This window comes from Saccopteryx leptura, chromosome 6 (assembly GCF_036850995.1).
Source record: "Saccopteryx leptura isolate mSacLep1 chromosome 6, mSacLep1_pri_phased_curated, whole genome shotgun sequence".
NCBI classification, from domain to species: Eukaryota; Metazoa; Chordata; class Mammalia; order Chiroptera; family Emballonuridae; genus Saccopteryx; species Saccopteryx leptura.
In genome coordinates this window covers 144,604,112-144,621,023 of record NC_089508.1, presented here as the reverse complement: position 1 = coordinate 144,621,023, position 16,912 = coordinate 144,604,112, and the positions used below count along the sequence as shown (strand labels likewise).

At 41.9% G+C, this 16,912-nt stretch overlaps 1 protein-coding gene across 1 annotated transcript in view; it reads right to left on the bottom strand.

Moving 5' to 3' along the window:
• Positions 1-1,313: 1,313 nt before the first annotated feature.
• LAMB4 (laminin subunit beta 4) overlaps positions 1,314-16,912 on the bottom strand; it is a 106,940-nt gene continuing 91,341 nt past the window's right edge. Inside the window, 7 exon segments of the mRNA XM_066342371.1 lie at positions 1,314-1,444; positions 6,875-7,030; positions 8,751-8,919; positions 12,663-12,801; positions 15,505-15,682; positions 15,685-15,714; positions 16,150-16,294. Of these exon segments, the coding sequence (XP_066198468.1) occupies positions 1,314-1,444; positions 6,875-7,030; positions 8,751-8,919; positions 12,663-12,801; positions 15,505-15,682; positions 15,685-15,714; positions 16,150-16,294 (948 nt within the window).

Sequence of the window (16,912 nt, the reverse complement as noted above, 5' to 3'; positions counted from 1 at the left end):
ACTGCAGGATTCCATACATTGGTGGGACATAAAAGCGAGACTAAGAGGCATGGACAGGAGTGTGGTGGCTACGGGGGGTGGGGGGAGGGAAGGAGGGAGAGGGGGAGGGAAGGAGGGAGAGGGGGAGGGGGTGGGCCACAGAGAGAACTGGATGGAGGGTGGCGGAGGATGATCTCTCTTTGGGTGATGGGTGTGCAACAGAACTAAATGACAAGATAACCTGGAAATGTTTTCTTTGAATGTATGTACCCTGATTTATTGATGTCACCCCATTAAAATAAAAATTTATTTATAAAAAAATAAAATAAAATAAAGGCAAAGTAGTACATACCATACATATTTATTCCATTCTAGTATTAGATACTGATTTATTTTGTTTAAATATTTACTTTTAGCCCTGGCCGGTTCGCTCAGTGGTAGAGCGTCAGCCTGGCGTGCAGAAGTCCTGGGTTCGATTTCCGGCCAGGGCACATAGGAGAAGCGCCCATCTGCTTCTCCACCCCTCCCCCTTTCCTTCCTCTCTGTCTCTCTCTTCCCCTCCCGCAGCCGAGGCTCCATTGGAGCAAAGATGGCCCGGGCGCTGGGAATGGCTCCTTGGCCTCTGCCCCAGGCGCTAGAGTGGCTCTGGTCGCAACAGAGCGATGCCCCGGCGGGGCAGAGCATCACCCCCTGGTGGGCAGAGCGTCGCCCCCTGGTGGGCGTGCCTGGTGGATCCCGGGCGGGCGCATGTGGGAGTCTGTCTGACTGTCTCTCCCCGTTTCTAGCTTCCGAAAAATACAAATGAATAAATAAATATTTACTTTTATTTTATATGGTAAGAGCAGTTAATTAGAGATCTAACTTCTTAACATATTTTTAAGTATACAGTGCATCATTGTTAATTATACATATTAACAGCAGATCTCTAGAACTTATACATCTGGCTTAACGGAAACTTTGTCAGCCGATTAGTAACTCCCCACTTCCCCCCGCCTCCAGCCTCTGACAATTTACATTTACGTTCATTTGAGTTACATAATTATTGGGAAATAGAATATACATTTAGATTTGTACTTGTCATGTGTAACTCATTACTTTTAAGTGATGAAAGGCAAAAGGAACAGTTTCTGAAACCAGAGACATGCCTGGACTCCCTCCTTCTATTCATGTGAGGAAGCAGCTCTGGGCCAGTCTCACCACTGCCACACCGAGTTGTCCGGGCGAGGAGCTGGAGGGGACGACTGCTCTGTTCCCCAAGTTCGCACAGCTCCTCAGGCTTGCTCACCAGGAACCGAAAATGAAGGCAGAGGCTTTTGTACTTCAATTGCCTAACTTTAGCAGCTATACTTATTTTCTTGCTCAACAATTTCATTTTTAACGGCAATGACTTCATCTTCCAGCTGTTTCAGTTGATCAGCTTTTTCTTGTCTACTTAGATTCAATTCTTGGATCTTCTTTTCTAAATCTAAAAAAAAAAAAAAAAATGAAGTGCATAACATATTTTAATTTTGATAGATTCCTCTTAGATGCCCACATGATACCAAACGCAGGAATTTATGTGTCTTTTAAAGGGATATTTAATTTTGTGTTTTGATTTAATATATAAAACATTTATTTTCACTAGATTTTCAATGTTTTCACAGAAATCAAAGCAGACAAATCAACATTTTTAACTAAAATATTTTATATCTAAAGGTACTTATTAATGTAAGTTTGTATCTAGTTAGAATTTTATTTTATTTTTTTTACAGGCACAGAGAGAGAGTCAGACAGAGAGATAGATAGGGACAGACAGACAGGAACGGAGAGAGATGAGAAGCATCAATCATCAGTTTTTCGTTGTGACACCTTAGTTGTTCATTGATTGTTTTCTCATATGTGCCTTGACCGGGGCCTTCAGTAGACTGAGTGACTCCTTGCTGGAGCCAGTGACCTTGGGTCCAAGCTGGTGAGCTTTTTGCTCAAGCCAGATGAGCCCGTGCTCAAGCTGGCGACCTTGGGGTCTCAAACCTGGGTCCTTCCGCATCCCAGTCCGACACTCTATCCACCGCGCCACCGCCTGGTCAGCCCTAGTTAGAATTTATTAGAAATGAAGAGACAGCCTGACCAGGTGGTGGCACAGTGGATAGAGTGTCCGACTGGGATGTGGAGGACCCAGGTTCGAGACCCCGAGGTCGCCAGCTTGAACACGGGCTCATCTGGTTTGAGCAAAGCTCACCAGCTTGAGCCCAAGGTAGCTGGCTCAAGCAAGGGGTCACTTGGTCTGCTGTAGCCCCCCAGTCAAGGTACATATGAGAAATCAATCAATGAACAACTAAGGAACCGCAACGAAGAATTGATGTTTCTCATCTCTCTCCCTTCTTGTCTGTCTGTCCTTACCCGTTCCTCTCTCTGGCTCTCCCTGTCATGCGCGTGGCATGTGTTTAGAGGGAGGAACTGATTGTGAAGAAATTTGAAACTGTTCTGAGAACAAAAACCAAATTAACATGTAATTTTCCCATAAAGGAAAGAAGATTCAGGGCGTGTGCTGCAGCTGTTGCCAAACGTTGGAAGATTGGAAAGGCAGAGTGACTGTGGGGTGTATTGTTGCTGCTGTTGTTTTTTTTTTGGAAGGGGGGTTGTTTTTATTTTGGTTTTCTTTTATCAGCCTGAGGAAATAGAATGAAACCAGCAAGTAAAAGCAATGTGAAGATTTTGTCTGAGTATAAAGAATTCTCTAGTAGTCACAGCTCTGTAAGACTAAAGAGCTGCTGTGGAAGGTGGTGAGAGTTCTGTCAGTAAAAACGTTCAAATGTCGGTCATTTGGGACTGAAAAGGGGATTCAGCACTGGAAGCATATTTCTAAATAAAGACAGGACCCCCATGCTTTTGCTACATGAGTTAACAAGATTGTCCTGGTTACTTTCTATTTGCCCCACCAGATGCAGTCTCCACCCTGCCCTGTGTCCTGGAAAGCAGTCAGGAACGGAGGACATCATCTAGTTCCCTGACCCTTGGCTGTCATTCACATTGGGCCACTGCTCTGTTCTGAGAAGTGGTGGGGGTAGGGAAGGCTCCTCCCCACTAAGCTGAGCGGCAGTTCTGTGTTCTTCACCTCCAGCAGCTCCAGCTCCTACAGGGCAGCTCTTCCTCTCCGCATGCCCACAGGTCTATGCAGTGCTCACAGCCCTGCTTCCCCTGATCCTTCAGGCTCAGGGACACTGGTGGTTTCTAATGGCTGCTGTCACCCAGAACCTCCAGCCCCTAGTCATTTTCCTTAATTCCTGTGCATTTTCTGTAGTTCCTCCCATCAAGAAGTACAGTCTACTTATCCTTTCCCCCCAAACCAGGTCTGCCGTTGCAAATTATTTTGAGCAGTAGAGAGTGGAAGAAACGATGTTGTAGCACTCCAAGAGCCTCACAGCTTCTGCACTTATTCTCATGGGACCTGAGACAACCATGCTGCAGAGTAGCCTGGGATGAGACACCCCAGAGACAGGTCCAGCCTCTCAGCCACACTGGCCCAGGTGGACCTCTGGCTGACCCATTGGCTGAATGCAGCTGCTTGGATAGAGAGCCAAGACCACTCTGCCTGTGAATACACTATCCAGAATCCTGTCCAATTGTGCTTTCCATTTCTTTCTGGGACCCTGGCTGACACAGTTCTATGGAGGGTCCCTGGCTGCAGTTTGGGACTGCATTCTGAGAGAGTTCTCGACTCTCTCAGTTTTGATCCTCCGAGGTAAGTAAGGGCCACTTCCTGGGTCTCCCCAGGTCTCTTCTGGACAGATGGGACCAGCACACAGCCCTGTGGTTCAGTGCCTCCCAAGTGGCAGAGTCAGGAAGGTGGCTGAACCAATGCTTGCTTTTCCTATCTGGTTGAGTTGTGGAAACAGCCTTAACATGAAAAGAAGAAAAATGGAATGTGTATTATTTTAGACCTTTCTGAGGAAAAGTTCCTGAACTTAAACTCCTCTTCCAGCCCAATTCAAGAAATATGAAAGCTTTAGTCTCGAAGTAAGAGGAAACAATTTGAACCCTGACATAAAATATAAGACAGGAAGTATTCACCCATGGATTTGCTCCTACAGAGAGGATCAAGGTCTGAGAATGATAGAAACCAAATTCCACGGCATCGCCTATGTAGCAGAGTATGAGGTAAAACATACTGTGTCTGTCTTCCTGACTTGTTCCTACTACCTCCCTTTTAAAATTATTAGGAAAATACTGAAAATGAAAAAAGACTGTCCACAAGTTCACTACCTTTAAGAAAATTATATATGTAAAAGGTGTGTTTTCCTCTTCACCCTCCACCCCGAAGTAACGAATGTTAACTTTTAGTATGTATCTTTTTTGCTTTGGCCCACACTAATGTTGCATTTTAATTTTTTTTCATGTCATTGTGATGATATAAGAAGCATTTATAAGTGAAGAGTTGGGTTATTTAAAAACTTTGAAAGGTACCTATATTACCAATGAATATGATTATTTTAAAATTTTGGGAGACAATACATACAAACAGAAGTAAAACTAGACCACTCCTCATTTGATACTTCTTGATTTAGAGGTAGTTAAGGACATGATGATTACCCAGAAAAATCATGAGTATCAGTGTGAAAGGCAAAGATCCTAAAGAACTTTCTGATTGTACATATTCCCTGTGTGCACACTTTGTGTGCATCAGAATTTCTGTTTTGATAAAAATCTTTGTCCTTTTGGATTGGTACTTGTAGCCTTGCTAGGTGACCTAGTGCCCTAGAGTCTAGATCAGACTCACTCCAAGAGTGATTTGCACAAGGGGAGAAAGTAAGCAGCATAAGTTAGGACTGGTTTTCTCAACCTTAGTACCATTGATATCTCAGGCAAGATAACTGTTTGTCATGGGGGGAATGGGGGATATCCTGTGTATTATATGATGTTTTGCAACATCCCTGGCCTCCATCTTCTAGATGCTAGTTGTACTCCCTTGTTGTGACAAGCAGAAATATCTTCAGACATTTTTGTCCCCATAGAAGGAGATAAAAACACCAAGTTGGGAACCACTGGGTTAAGAAAAGGGTGTTTCACAGTGACTAAAGGTACCATAATTCTTAGTTTGTTCTGATTAATACATAGTGAATGCTAGTTAATACCCTTTAAAGTAAAACCATACAAGAGGCTTGTTACTTTGCAGTCCCCAAAGCAGAAACCCAATTCCTACCTTTTTCCTCAGTGGACTCATATGTGGTTCAACTGTGCCAATGATAAATTGAAATAGGTATAAATCCTATCTCCTGATATGGAGTATGACAGTGTTATTGTCAAATTAATGGAGTGGGTAAAAGAATGGATAGAACTACTACAAGATCCAGCAATCTCATTTCTGAGTGTATATTCAAGGGACACAAAATCTTTATCTTGAAAAGAGATCTGCACCCCCATGTTCATTGCAGCACTATTCACAATAGACAAGATGTGGATACAAACTGAGTCTCTGTCAATGGATAGATGGGTAAAGAAAATAATATTATATTATTCCATCATTTGCAACAACATGGACGAACCTAGGGGACATTATGCTAAATGAAATAGGCCAGACAGAAAATGACAAATACTGTATGATCTTACTCATTCCCCTCATATGTGGAATCTTAAAAAAAAAAAAAAAAAAGAGTTGAATTCCAAAACACAGAGAGGAATGGAAAGCTGGCTGGCTGCCAGGGGTTGGAAACTAATTGAAATGGGGAGATGTTGGTTAAAGGGTATAACCTTTAAGTTCTAAGATGAATAAGTTTTGAGGATCTAATGTACAGCATGGTGCTGACTATAGTTAATAATACTGTATTGTGCAGGTGAGTAGATCTTAAGCATTCTCAAAGGTAGCAAAAAGAAAAAAGGTCCCTGGCTGGGTTGCTTAGTTGGTTGGAGTATGGTCTGAATTCAACAAGGTTGTGGGTTCGATTCCCATTCAAGGCTCCTACAGTAGTCAGCCAATGAATGCATAAATGGGTAGAACAACAAATTGATGTATTTCTCTTTCTCAAATCAATGAATAAAATAAATTTTTTTGACAGAGGCAGAGAGAGAGAGACAGAGAGAGGGACAGATAGGGACAGACAGGAAGGGAGATGAGAAATATCAATTCTTTGTTGTGGCACCTTAGCAGTTCATTGATTGCTTTCTCATATGTGCTTTGACCATGAGCCTACAGCAGAGCAAGTGGCCCCTGGCTCAAGCCAGCGACCTTTGGGCTCAAACCAGTGACCATGGGTTCATGTCTATGATCCTACGCTCAAGCCAGCAACCCCTTGCTCAAGCCAGTGACCTCGGGGTTTTGAACCTGGGTCCTCTGTGTCCCAGTCCAATGCTCTATCCATTGTACCGCTGCCTGATCAGGTGAATAAAAAAATTTTTTTTTTTTAAAGAAAAAAGGTGTTCATGTGAGGTGACATATATTAATTAATTTAATTGTTATTATGATCTCATTTCTATGAGAATCTAATGAACACAGTGAACTGAGGAACGAAATAGAGACAGAGGCAGGGTCATAGGGAGCAGAGGGACAGCAGTCAGAGGAAAGGAGATGAGGGGATAGAATCAGAGAAGGTGAAGATTAGTGAAATTATATATACATAACACATAGATCCAGATTACAAGACAGCAAATCCCAGAGGGCAGGTGGGAGGGAGCTAGGGAGTGGGGGGTAAAGGGGCTGTAATGAGGAACATGGGGGTGGGGGGGTGAGGGTGTTATACTGAGTGGGAAACTTGAATCCATGTTAACACAATAAACTAAAATTAATAAAAATTTTTAAAAAAGAAAATAATTCTGGTAATAATTTCACAATGTACATGTCTATTGCATACACTGTACATTTAAAATATATACAATTCTATTTGTCAGTGATACCTGAATAAAGCTGGGCAAGAGGAGATACCTGTTATTCTTCTTATCTTGTCCTTGGTGTCGCCAGCCAGTTTTTGGACTGCATCTCTCAGCAGTTTTACTTTTCCTAATGTTTTCTTTGTCAGTCCTGTCCTGCTTGTCTTATGTTGAAAAACAGCATATTGATTTTTCAGCTCAATAAACTCTTGTAACACAGCAACACACCCATCATCAGAAAATCGTTACAAAGCACGTACACATACATGATATTTGTCTGATAAAGTTCATAAAGGGAACAAGAGGAAACCATATCCAGTCAATATGCTTGAATTAACGCTGATATTTCCAGCAGGGCTATTATTTGCACTTTTTTCAGGATGAAATAAATCTCGCCTTTAGAAAATTAACAATAAAACTTGTTTCAAAATATCAATCATTACTCCATGTTAAGGCAACTCTTTAAGATGTACCCATTGCTTGTCCTGAATTCAGTGAAGGAGGGAGACACAGGAGGCAGAACAACTCAGTCTCACCCATGACAATGGTCGGCTGGGTGGGAAGCTGCACGTGCAAGATGAGGACAGAGTACGTGGTGAGGATGTAGAGGCAGCAAGGATACATGGTTTGGTTGGCAAAAAGGTGAGCGAGAAATGAGGCAGAAAAAGCAGGAAGAGAAGAAGAGTTAGCATGAAGATCACCCTCAGAATTAGAATGGAAGTCTTTGGGGTCAGCCTGTGCACTTGATAACTTCCGATGTGAAATAGATGAACAAGAGCCAGACCCAGGAATGGAACATGGAGGTGGGAAGAGGGAGGGCAGGAAGCACTTGCTCAACCTCTGTTCCATAGAAAATGTTCTCAACTCCCAAGTCAGTGGAATTTTTACCTAGCATATCAGGGATTAAAAGCAAGATAATAAACCACTATAAAAAACATTTTAATATTTTTCTTTTGTTTAAACTACCATATTATATTCTTCGTATTTGGCCTCTTATTTTAGGCTGTCTAAAAGTTTCTCTTTGCCCTCGCCAGTTGGCTCAGCAGTAGAGCATCGGCCTGGCGTGTGGAAGTCTCAGGTTGGATTCCTGGCCAGGGCACACAGGAGACGCGCCCATCTGCTTCTCCACCCTTCCCCCTCTCCTTCTTCTCTATCTCTCTCTTCCCCTCCTGCAGCCAAGGATCCACTGGACCGGACACTGAGGATGGCTACATGGCCTCTGCCTCAGGTGCTAGAATGACTCTGGCCGTAGCTGAGCAACGCCCCAGATGGGCAGAGCATCGCTTCCTGGTGGGCATGCCAGGTGGATCCTTGTTGGGTGCATGCGGGAGTGTGTCTGACTGCCTACCCACTTCTAACTTCGGAAAAATCCAAAAAAAAAACCCAAAAATAAAACAAAAAAAAAATTAAAAGAAAAAAATTCGATATTAATGCTAGCCACCAAAGATATCCTGCTAAGAAAATAAGTTGATAGATTATTTCAGCAACCTAAAGTAATGGACCACTTCCCACAACTGTTTAAGTAACTCATGCTGATTTTGCAATTTCATCTATTCTCTGGCAGGTGACTTTCACTTCCTGTTGTTCTTGTATGTTATGTGACTTAATTAGAGTAAAAGGTAAATACATATAACATAGTGACTTAAATTGTGAGAGTTTGGGAGTTCAGAAAGAATTTGACCAGGGGATCACTGAGAACCCTAGCATGAATAGATGGACAGTAAACATTCCAACATGATTTGACTAGAGAACTTCTTTTCTGCAGAAACAGCTCTCCTCTGCCTTCATGCCCATTGGATCCCGGCAGACACACCACTGAGCAGGGACCAGCTGCTATGGGAAATGCTGATAAGTGGCACAAAAATATGGGGTTAATTAGCCTCCAAAGAAGCATTGTGTTGCTACTGGTGGTGGTGGAAGGACCAACGGCCTCCTCAAGGCCCCAGCCTGGCGTCGCCCACTGAGCCTGAGCGCCCACGTGGACAGCCTGCTCCGGTTCCTTCGCAACTTGATCTGCAGCAGGGAGAGTCCAGCCTCCAGTGTCGACTGTTGCTTTGCTAAGTCTAGTTCATTCTTAGTCTCCTTGCCTTGATTTTCTGTCTGCTGTTGATCGAAAGACCAGAAAGGAGAAAGTCTCCTTATGTAACAAGAAACAAACACAAAAAGAAATGATATAATCACCTCTCAGAAAATAGGCTAGCTATAAAGGGAAAGGATGTTGTTAATTTGGTTTTACAAAAGAAAAATGTGACGATAAAATATTTCAGACATACAAAAGGGTCTAAGAGAAAATATGGTGCATGTCCACATACCTACCCGCCAGTTTAAACATAAAGCCTGGCCAATGGCCACAGTTCTTGTACTACTCCCATTGTATCTCCTTTCTCTCTCCCACTGAAGGTAGCCACTACCCTGAAGCTAATCGTTTCCTTTTTCCTTTTTTATAAAGTGAGAGGCAGAAAGGCAGAGAGACGAACTCTCACATGCGCCCTGACCGGGACCCACCTGGCAAGCCCTCTACCAGGTGATGCTCTATCTGGGGCTGCTGCTCCATTGCTCACTTGGCAACCAAGCTACTTTGTTTTATTTTTATTATTTATTTATTTATTTTTCATTTTAGAGAGGGCAGAGAGAGAGAGAGAGAGAGCATGGGGGGAGGAGCAGGAAGCATCAACTCCCATATGTGCCTTGACTAGGCAAGCCCAGTGCCTCAAACTAGCAACCTCAGCATTCCAGGTCAACACTATCCACTGTGCCAGCCACCACAGTTCAGGCACAACCAGGCTATTTTTGTACCTGAGGCGAGGCCATGGAGCCATCTTCAGTGCCCAGGGCCAATTTTTGCTCGAACCATTAGAGCCAAGGCTGTAGGAGGGGGAGAGAGAGAGACAAGGGGAGGGGAGGGGTAGAGAAGCAGATGGTTGCTTCTCCTGTGTGCTCTGACCAGGAATCGAACCTGAGATTTCCACATGCTGGGCTGATGCTCTCTTGTTAAGCCAACCAGTGATGGCTGTTTTTATCCCATTCTTCTATGTGCTTTTTCCTATTTTCCTCTGCAGTATTTCTAACAATATACAGTATTCACTATTTTTAACTTTATACAAATATATCATTATTTTATTCTATTTTTATTTTCCAGTTGATGCAGGTGGTTTCTAATTTTTCTCCTTACAAATAATAATGAACATGCTATGCTCATTTCCTATTTCAATGACTATACTTGCTATATCTAGAAGTTTTATTTAAATATTTTTCAAATCTAACTGGTCATTTGTTGTCTCTTGTCTCTTACTCTTTGGTCATACCTTTTTTATTTTTTGAAACATAGGAAATGTTCTTATTTTGTATTTGATATCCAATAAAGGTAATAGCTGCAGTTTAGTGCATTTTGACTGTTGCTTACTGTCTTTGTTAAGGCAATGTGTTTCTTTACATGTTTAGGGGGAATTCTTTGAGGCTTGACTTTAAGGTATATTTCTTTGGAGGGGATTTTCTGTTTGCCTCTGTCAGGCATCTGAGGGTAGTACCAACCCAGGACCACTTTAAATGATACTTTTAGCTTGGGTAGTTAGGGCCACCCAGGAAGTATGAACCCTACTCCTAAACTCCTGAGAGAGCCAGCTTGTGGTTAACAATTCTTTTATTTTTTTTATTTTTTTTTATTTATTCATTTTAGAGAGGAGAGGGAGAGACAGAGAGGAGAAACAGAAAGAGACAAGTGGGGGAGGAGCTGGAAGCATCAACTCCCATATGTGCCTTGACCAGGCAAGCCCAGGGTTTCGAACCGGCGACCTCAGCATTTCCAGGTTGACGCTTTATCCACTGCGCCACCACAGGTCAGGCGTTAACAATTCTTAGTGAAGACTTTCTCCTCCACCCAGGGGATAAGAAGCAAGTGCCTTTACTGGTCTTCTCTCTGTCTTTGTCTCTCTCGTCTATAAGTAATAGTTTAATATTTCACTGAGGATTTTGCTTTTGGGGTCCCAGCTCTATACAGGCAGTGGTGGGATTCAGCCAGTTTGCACCAGTTCAGCAGAATCGATACCTAAATTTTTATTGAGTTCAGCGAACTAGTTGTTAAAATGGCACTTGTAATCAGTGTTCTCTCTAAGGTGGGGGCACCTGGGCAGTTGCCCAATGTAGAAATCACAAGTTTACATTCCTTACTCTTTTTTAATGTTTATCCATTCAACAGCATTTTCTAAGCACCTGTTCATTTGGTCCATAGGTGAAAAAAATTGCAAGTGAGGATGCCAATCAAGAAGCAATATGGAAATATCTTAAAAAACAGCTTTATTGCTTTTGTCAGGTATTATTTAATATTTTTTCATTAATATTTAAAATTTTTTTCTTATAACATAATATAGTTTAGTGTACCTCTTTTATTGTTCTTATTTAAGTATTAAATATTATACATGAAACAATAAACTACCTTTTGGTATACCATTATTTTATACTTAAAATGGTCATTAGGGCAGAGAACCGGTTGTTAAATTATATATTTGAACCCCACCACTGCACACAGGGTTCGCTCCCTGCATGGGCCTCATCTTCTGTCTGCTGTGCATAGGGAGCATTAACACTAGCAGCTCGAATGCACCAGGGACTGGCTGGTGCCCTCCATCTGCTGTCAGGTCCATGCTTACTCACCTTTCGGGATTCATGCTTTCCTGCCACTTTGGTGTCTGGTGTTTTTCTCTTTTTCTTTCCAAATCAGCTATGCATTTAAAAATGTCCATCTAACATTTTTTCTCCTGCAAGGAGGGTTCATTGGGGTACTGGCACACCATATTTTTAGAAATAGAAGTCCATTTCTGTGCCCTTGAGCATACGTCAGAGTATTTTAGAGCAGGGATCTACAACTCTTCTTGTAAAGGACCCAATAGTAAATATTTTACACTTTCTAGTCCATGAAGTCTCTGTTGCCACCCTTTGACCCTGTGCCACTGCAGCACAGGAGCAGCCAGGACAATGCGTGGCTGTGTTCCAGTAGACTTTGGAGACAGAAACAGGCGGTGTGCCTATTTGGCCCAGGGTCTCTATGTTGTCAACCCCTGTCTAGAAAACCCCAGAAGGAGGAAAACGAGGTGACCTTCTTTTGCTGCCCTGTGTGTGCAACCTCTTCGTATGCAACCCCTTGATTCCCCGGGTCACCACTTCCTAGTCCGCTTTCTGCTTCTCTTTCCAAAAAGCCTGTGTCTAGAGCTCTGAGACACAGCTGAAGAATGGAGACTGAGTAATATGCATCTGCAGGGAAGGGATGTGCGCATGCACACTCTGCGACTGGCCCCATCCCGCCCTCCAGTCTGCAGGCTTCCTCTCCTGGATCCGACCGTGTGCCAAACCATGGTCTCACTCCCTCTGAACACTGGATGGAACCCTTTCTTTTGGGTAATGTTCTTTCAGTTTTAGGATACTCTGATGAGAATTATGCACATTTAGTTACAAACACCTGGCAGCAATGAACTTTATCTGGTATGTGAGCTTTAAAGAATCAATTGCTCTCCTTGGTATCAAAGGGGTAAACTCTGAGCTCAAATCTACCTTTAATTATCTGTGTGACCTTTGGCAAATCACTTACCCTCCCCAAGTCTTAATTTTCTATTTATAAACTGGCGGTAGTACCTGCCTTATCACCCAGAACTGGTCAACAACAGAGTGGCAAGACGCTGGGAGAGCTCTGCAGAACATTAATTACATGCACAGTACTACCATCCCCTGATTGCACCCTTACAGTAATCCTGTCGGACAGGCAAGGCAAGCATGACATTACATAGGGACAAACAGGGCTGTTTCCACACACCAAATGCTTCAGGTTCGCTTCAAAGAAAATAGAGGAATACCTGCAGTACATTCTTCTTCATTTTTGTTATCTCAGCAGTCAGCTGTGTGACAGTAGAATTGGCCCATCCTTGAGTGACTTGAACTTGTTGCAACTTATTCAACGTTTTGTTAAGATTCAATAGAATATTTGCTGCTTTCCTCAGGTAAAATATTAACATATCAGATTAGATAAATATGCCATTATTCATTTATTTCATCTTGAGAATTCATTCGACTCAACCAAAAATTTTACTGAATTATTTATAAAGTATATTTAAATTACTCTTAAGCAAAGCAAAATGCTGAAGTTTTCATTCTTAGAAACAGGTGTACCAAATGCAGTAAAAACGTGTATGTATGCCTGTGCAGAGGCAGATGTAATCAGGTCCGGACAGCAAGAATGCAGGCTATTTCTTCTTAAATTGTCATAAACAGAGAGATTTGCAGGCTGTAACTGCCAAGCTTTAAACAAAAAAACTATCCTCAGCCAATTCCGGGTTTGTAATTTCTCAGACCTAAGTGGGGGTAGAGTCAAGAGGCTCCCGGAGAGCAGAGCCAGCCCAGGGTCTGCATTTTAGGCCGTGTTTACTCAGGTTTACTTAAGTAGCCTGACATTCCAGCGCCCAGGGGCCTTTCGGAGGCTAAAATCACAAGCATTCCAAGTGATGGGCGGTTTTGTAGAAATAAGCTCACCTCAAGTCAACATTTGCCAGATACTTAGATCTATGGGTTCACAATGCACCAGGTGAGTAAAAGATCAGAAAGACCTCTGCAGAGGCATAATTAGAAATGCTTGTGCCCAGAACAAAAACAGCTAAATTGCAAAACATCCCCTTCCCTCTCCAACCTATCTCTCCTCCCAGTGGTAATCTCTCTCTTTAAAAAAAGAGAAACAAAACCTTTTTTTTTAAGAGCAGTTGTAGGTTTTCAGCAAAATTGAGAAGAAGGCACAGAGACTTGCCATTAGTTCCTCCCTCTCCCCCACACATGCAAATCCGCCCCTTACCCCCAACTATCAGCATGCCTTACCAGAAGGCACGCTTGTTACAACGAATCAACCTGCACTGACACATCATAATCACCCAAGTGCATAGTTCACCTTAGGGCTCACTCTGGTGCTGCACATTCTGTGGGTCTGGACAAGTGTGTAATGACATGAATCCATCGAGACAGTGCCATACGGAGTATTTCCCCTGTCCTAAAATTCCCCTGTGCTCTGCCTATTCATTCCAACCCCCTGGCAAACACTGGTCTTTTTTTACTGTCCCCATAGTGTAAGGTCGGCCGAAGGAGGACACTCAGTTCAGGTAAGAAAAGTTTATTAGGGGGGTCATCTGCCAGGCTGACTTCTAAGGCAGAGGTCAGCAACAGGTCTCTAACAGGTAGTGTTAAATAAGGGGATTCGAGGGTGGGGGCTGGTAGTCGGCCCGGGGGAGGGGGTGAGGAAAAACGTAGTTTTTACTGATTTATGTAAGATTAACTGTAATTAAGCTAGGGGACCTTCCACACCCAGGTGAGTCAGTCCAGATGCCTGAGGGGAGGTGATCAGGAATGTCCAGTTTTTTAATGTCCCTTCATCTACTTAAGAGAAGAGGGGGTCGTGGCCCCTGCCTGCAACACTAGCACATACTTATATGTTTCCCAGAATGTCCTGTAGTTAAAATCATGCAGGATGTAGCCTGCATTCTATACTTCTTTCCCCATTGTTACAGTGGGGTTCAGGAGCCCTTCCTTCTCATAACACCCTCCACACACACACACACCATAGCTTTTTACTATAGCCTTTTTTCCTTTGGGTTTTCAATATACTGTTTATTATAGTAAATTTAGAAAATACAAAGTGAGGAAAGAGAAGGAAGAAGAAAAAAATCAGGAAGAGAGAAGTTTACCAGTAATCCTACCATCTTTTAAAATACTGGTATATTCTACAATTTTCATCCCGCAGAATGTTTTCTTCTCATGATTGAGATCCTCTTCCATATATTATCTGTTACCTTCTTTTAAAAGCATTAACATTATACTGTAAGGATGTCTGTATGTTATTAACATTCCTGCACCCACATCATTTTAACAGCTCTGTGACTGTGCTGCCGTTACTTGATGTTTTCAGTTTTAAATATTAAAACTGGAAGGGGTTGAACTTACAGTTGAACCTGGTCCACTTTCTCTATATATGATAAGTGGGGCATCAGGTGGAGAGGGCGGCTCAGGTCTCTGGCCCACAGGGCAGCCAGAGTGGCCGTGGTTGTTGATATTACCACCATCCAACCAACCCTGTGATCCTGACCCCCAGTGCCTCATGCTCATAAAACATTAAGATAACTTTTCCCTTCTGCTTGGCTAAGTCAACAAGGGCAAAAGGAAGCACGATTTAGTTAACTCTGTGTGCCGTGTATATAACTTTACTCCTGGATTATTCCTGAGGCACTAGTGTTCATTTCTTCTACTCCTTATCATATATCTTTTTATTATAATCATTTCTTAAATTTAGATAGTCAAAGTACTGCTTATTATCATAAATTTGGAAAGTACCAAGAATAGGTAAACAAAAAGAGGAAAATGCTCTGATAGTCCCAGGACTTGTTAGAATACTGGCATAGAATTCGTGTGTGGCATTTATTGGTGTGTGCTGGTATAGAGGTAGCCGACCATGGAAAGGCATGCCGAGTCTGAGGAGAACGGGAAGGGCCTCCTAGTTTCCCAGATTCCTGGGGCCTCCATACATCACTGAGCCCTCAGTTTGGGCACCAAGTTACTAGACGGTAATTTCATTTGAATGTTATAGCTTTTTAGGCAAATATTTTTCAGATGGCCTTGTAGCAGCTGACCTGTTAGAGAAAGGTGAGAATATTAATACTGTACTTACTCAGTGTGTTCTGCTTCACCAAAATCTTTTGGGCTTCATCTGTTGCTTTATTTAACTTGTCCTCATCTGTCCCGTAGTCCTCACAGAGTTGCATACATTTCTGTATTTTGTCAAGTTCATGTGTTAGATTTTGTGATGTTATTGGCAATTGGATTTCAAGTACATGATTTGCACTCTCTCTGTGTCTTCTGGTGGCACATTTTCATCTTAAATAAAAAGGTAGGTTTTAGGTTATTATATCTTCTTATTAAACACTGCATCTTTTAAGTATAACCATAATGAACTCTAGGTCTAACGCACTTGCATCTGATTATGTGTCCCTGGAATACAGGGATTAGATTGTGTATGTCCCAGAGTGTCCTCTTCATGCTAAATATCCCTTTTGCTCTGGAAGAAACACTGCCAATGTAGGGCTGATTGCATGCTGCACAAATACTTGTTGGAAAAGTAAAAAACTACTGATTTGGGGTATAGAGCATGTTCTACAAAATGCCCTTGCAAAAATTGATTATTACAAGCACAGAGTGAAAAGCAGTTAAAAATGTTTAGATGCCTGTTATTTAGATTCAAACACAGTGAATGAGATAATGGAGAAGCATTGGGTTTGGGCCTAGCTAGTCCTAATATTTAAAAAAAATTACCTAACAGAAATGTTTTTAGTTTTTTGATTAAAAGATTCATTTTCTCTTCTTCAGATTCACTTTGGTTTTTCATGTTATACAGTTTCTCACTTAACTGTAAGGCATCATTTTTGGAGACTTCTGCCAAGTTACTTATATTTTTGATCTGTAATAAGAAAAAAAATTCAATAAGGAAAACTTACAATGATTATGCATGCTCTGTGACATTTAATTATTTAGTTGGACCACATAAAACTATCACCAGAAACAAAATAGAAGTGCAGATAATTAACCAATAAATTCATTTTAAAGATTCTTTTAAAAGATATTGTTTTCATAATTAAGTTTTCTTAATAATGCAAATTAATCTCTTAAAACATTGTTAGTATTCAAAATCATTATCTGACACAATATTGACCTAATATTAATGACTTTTCCTGACACAAATCCTGTTTTAATGAGACTTTAGCATTCCATAATAACAATACATTTCATAGAAATTACTTAGGACTACTAACTTAAAGTGGCTATTATGTTTAACAAGTCGAGAGCATTTTCTTTTATTATAAGTTGAAAGAATTATTGTTCTAAACATTCCTCAAATTCAAATAATGTACTTTCTTTGCAAGTTTAAAAGAAAGTATTGCTTCTATTAAGAAGTGAGTTTGGCCTGACCAGGCGGTGGCACAGTGGATAGAGCGTCGGACTGGGATGCGGAAGGACACAGGTTTGAGACCCCGAGGTCACCAGCTTGAGTGCGGGCTCATCTGGTTTGAGCAAAAGC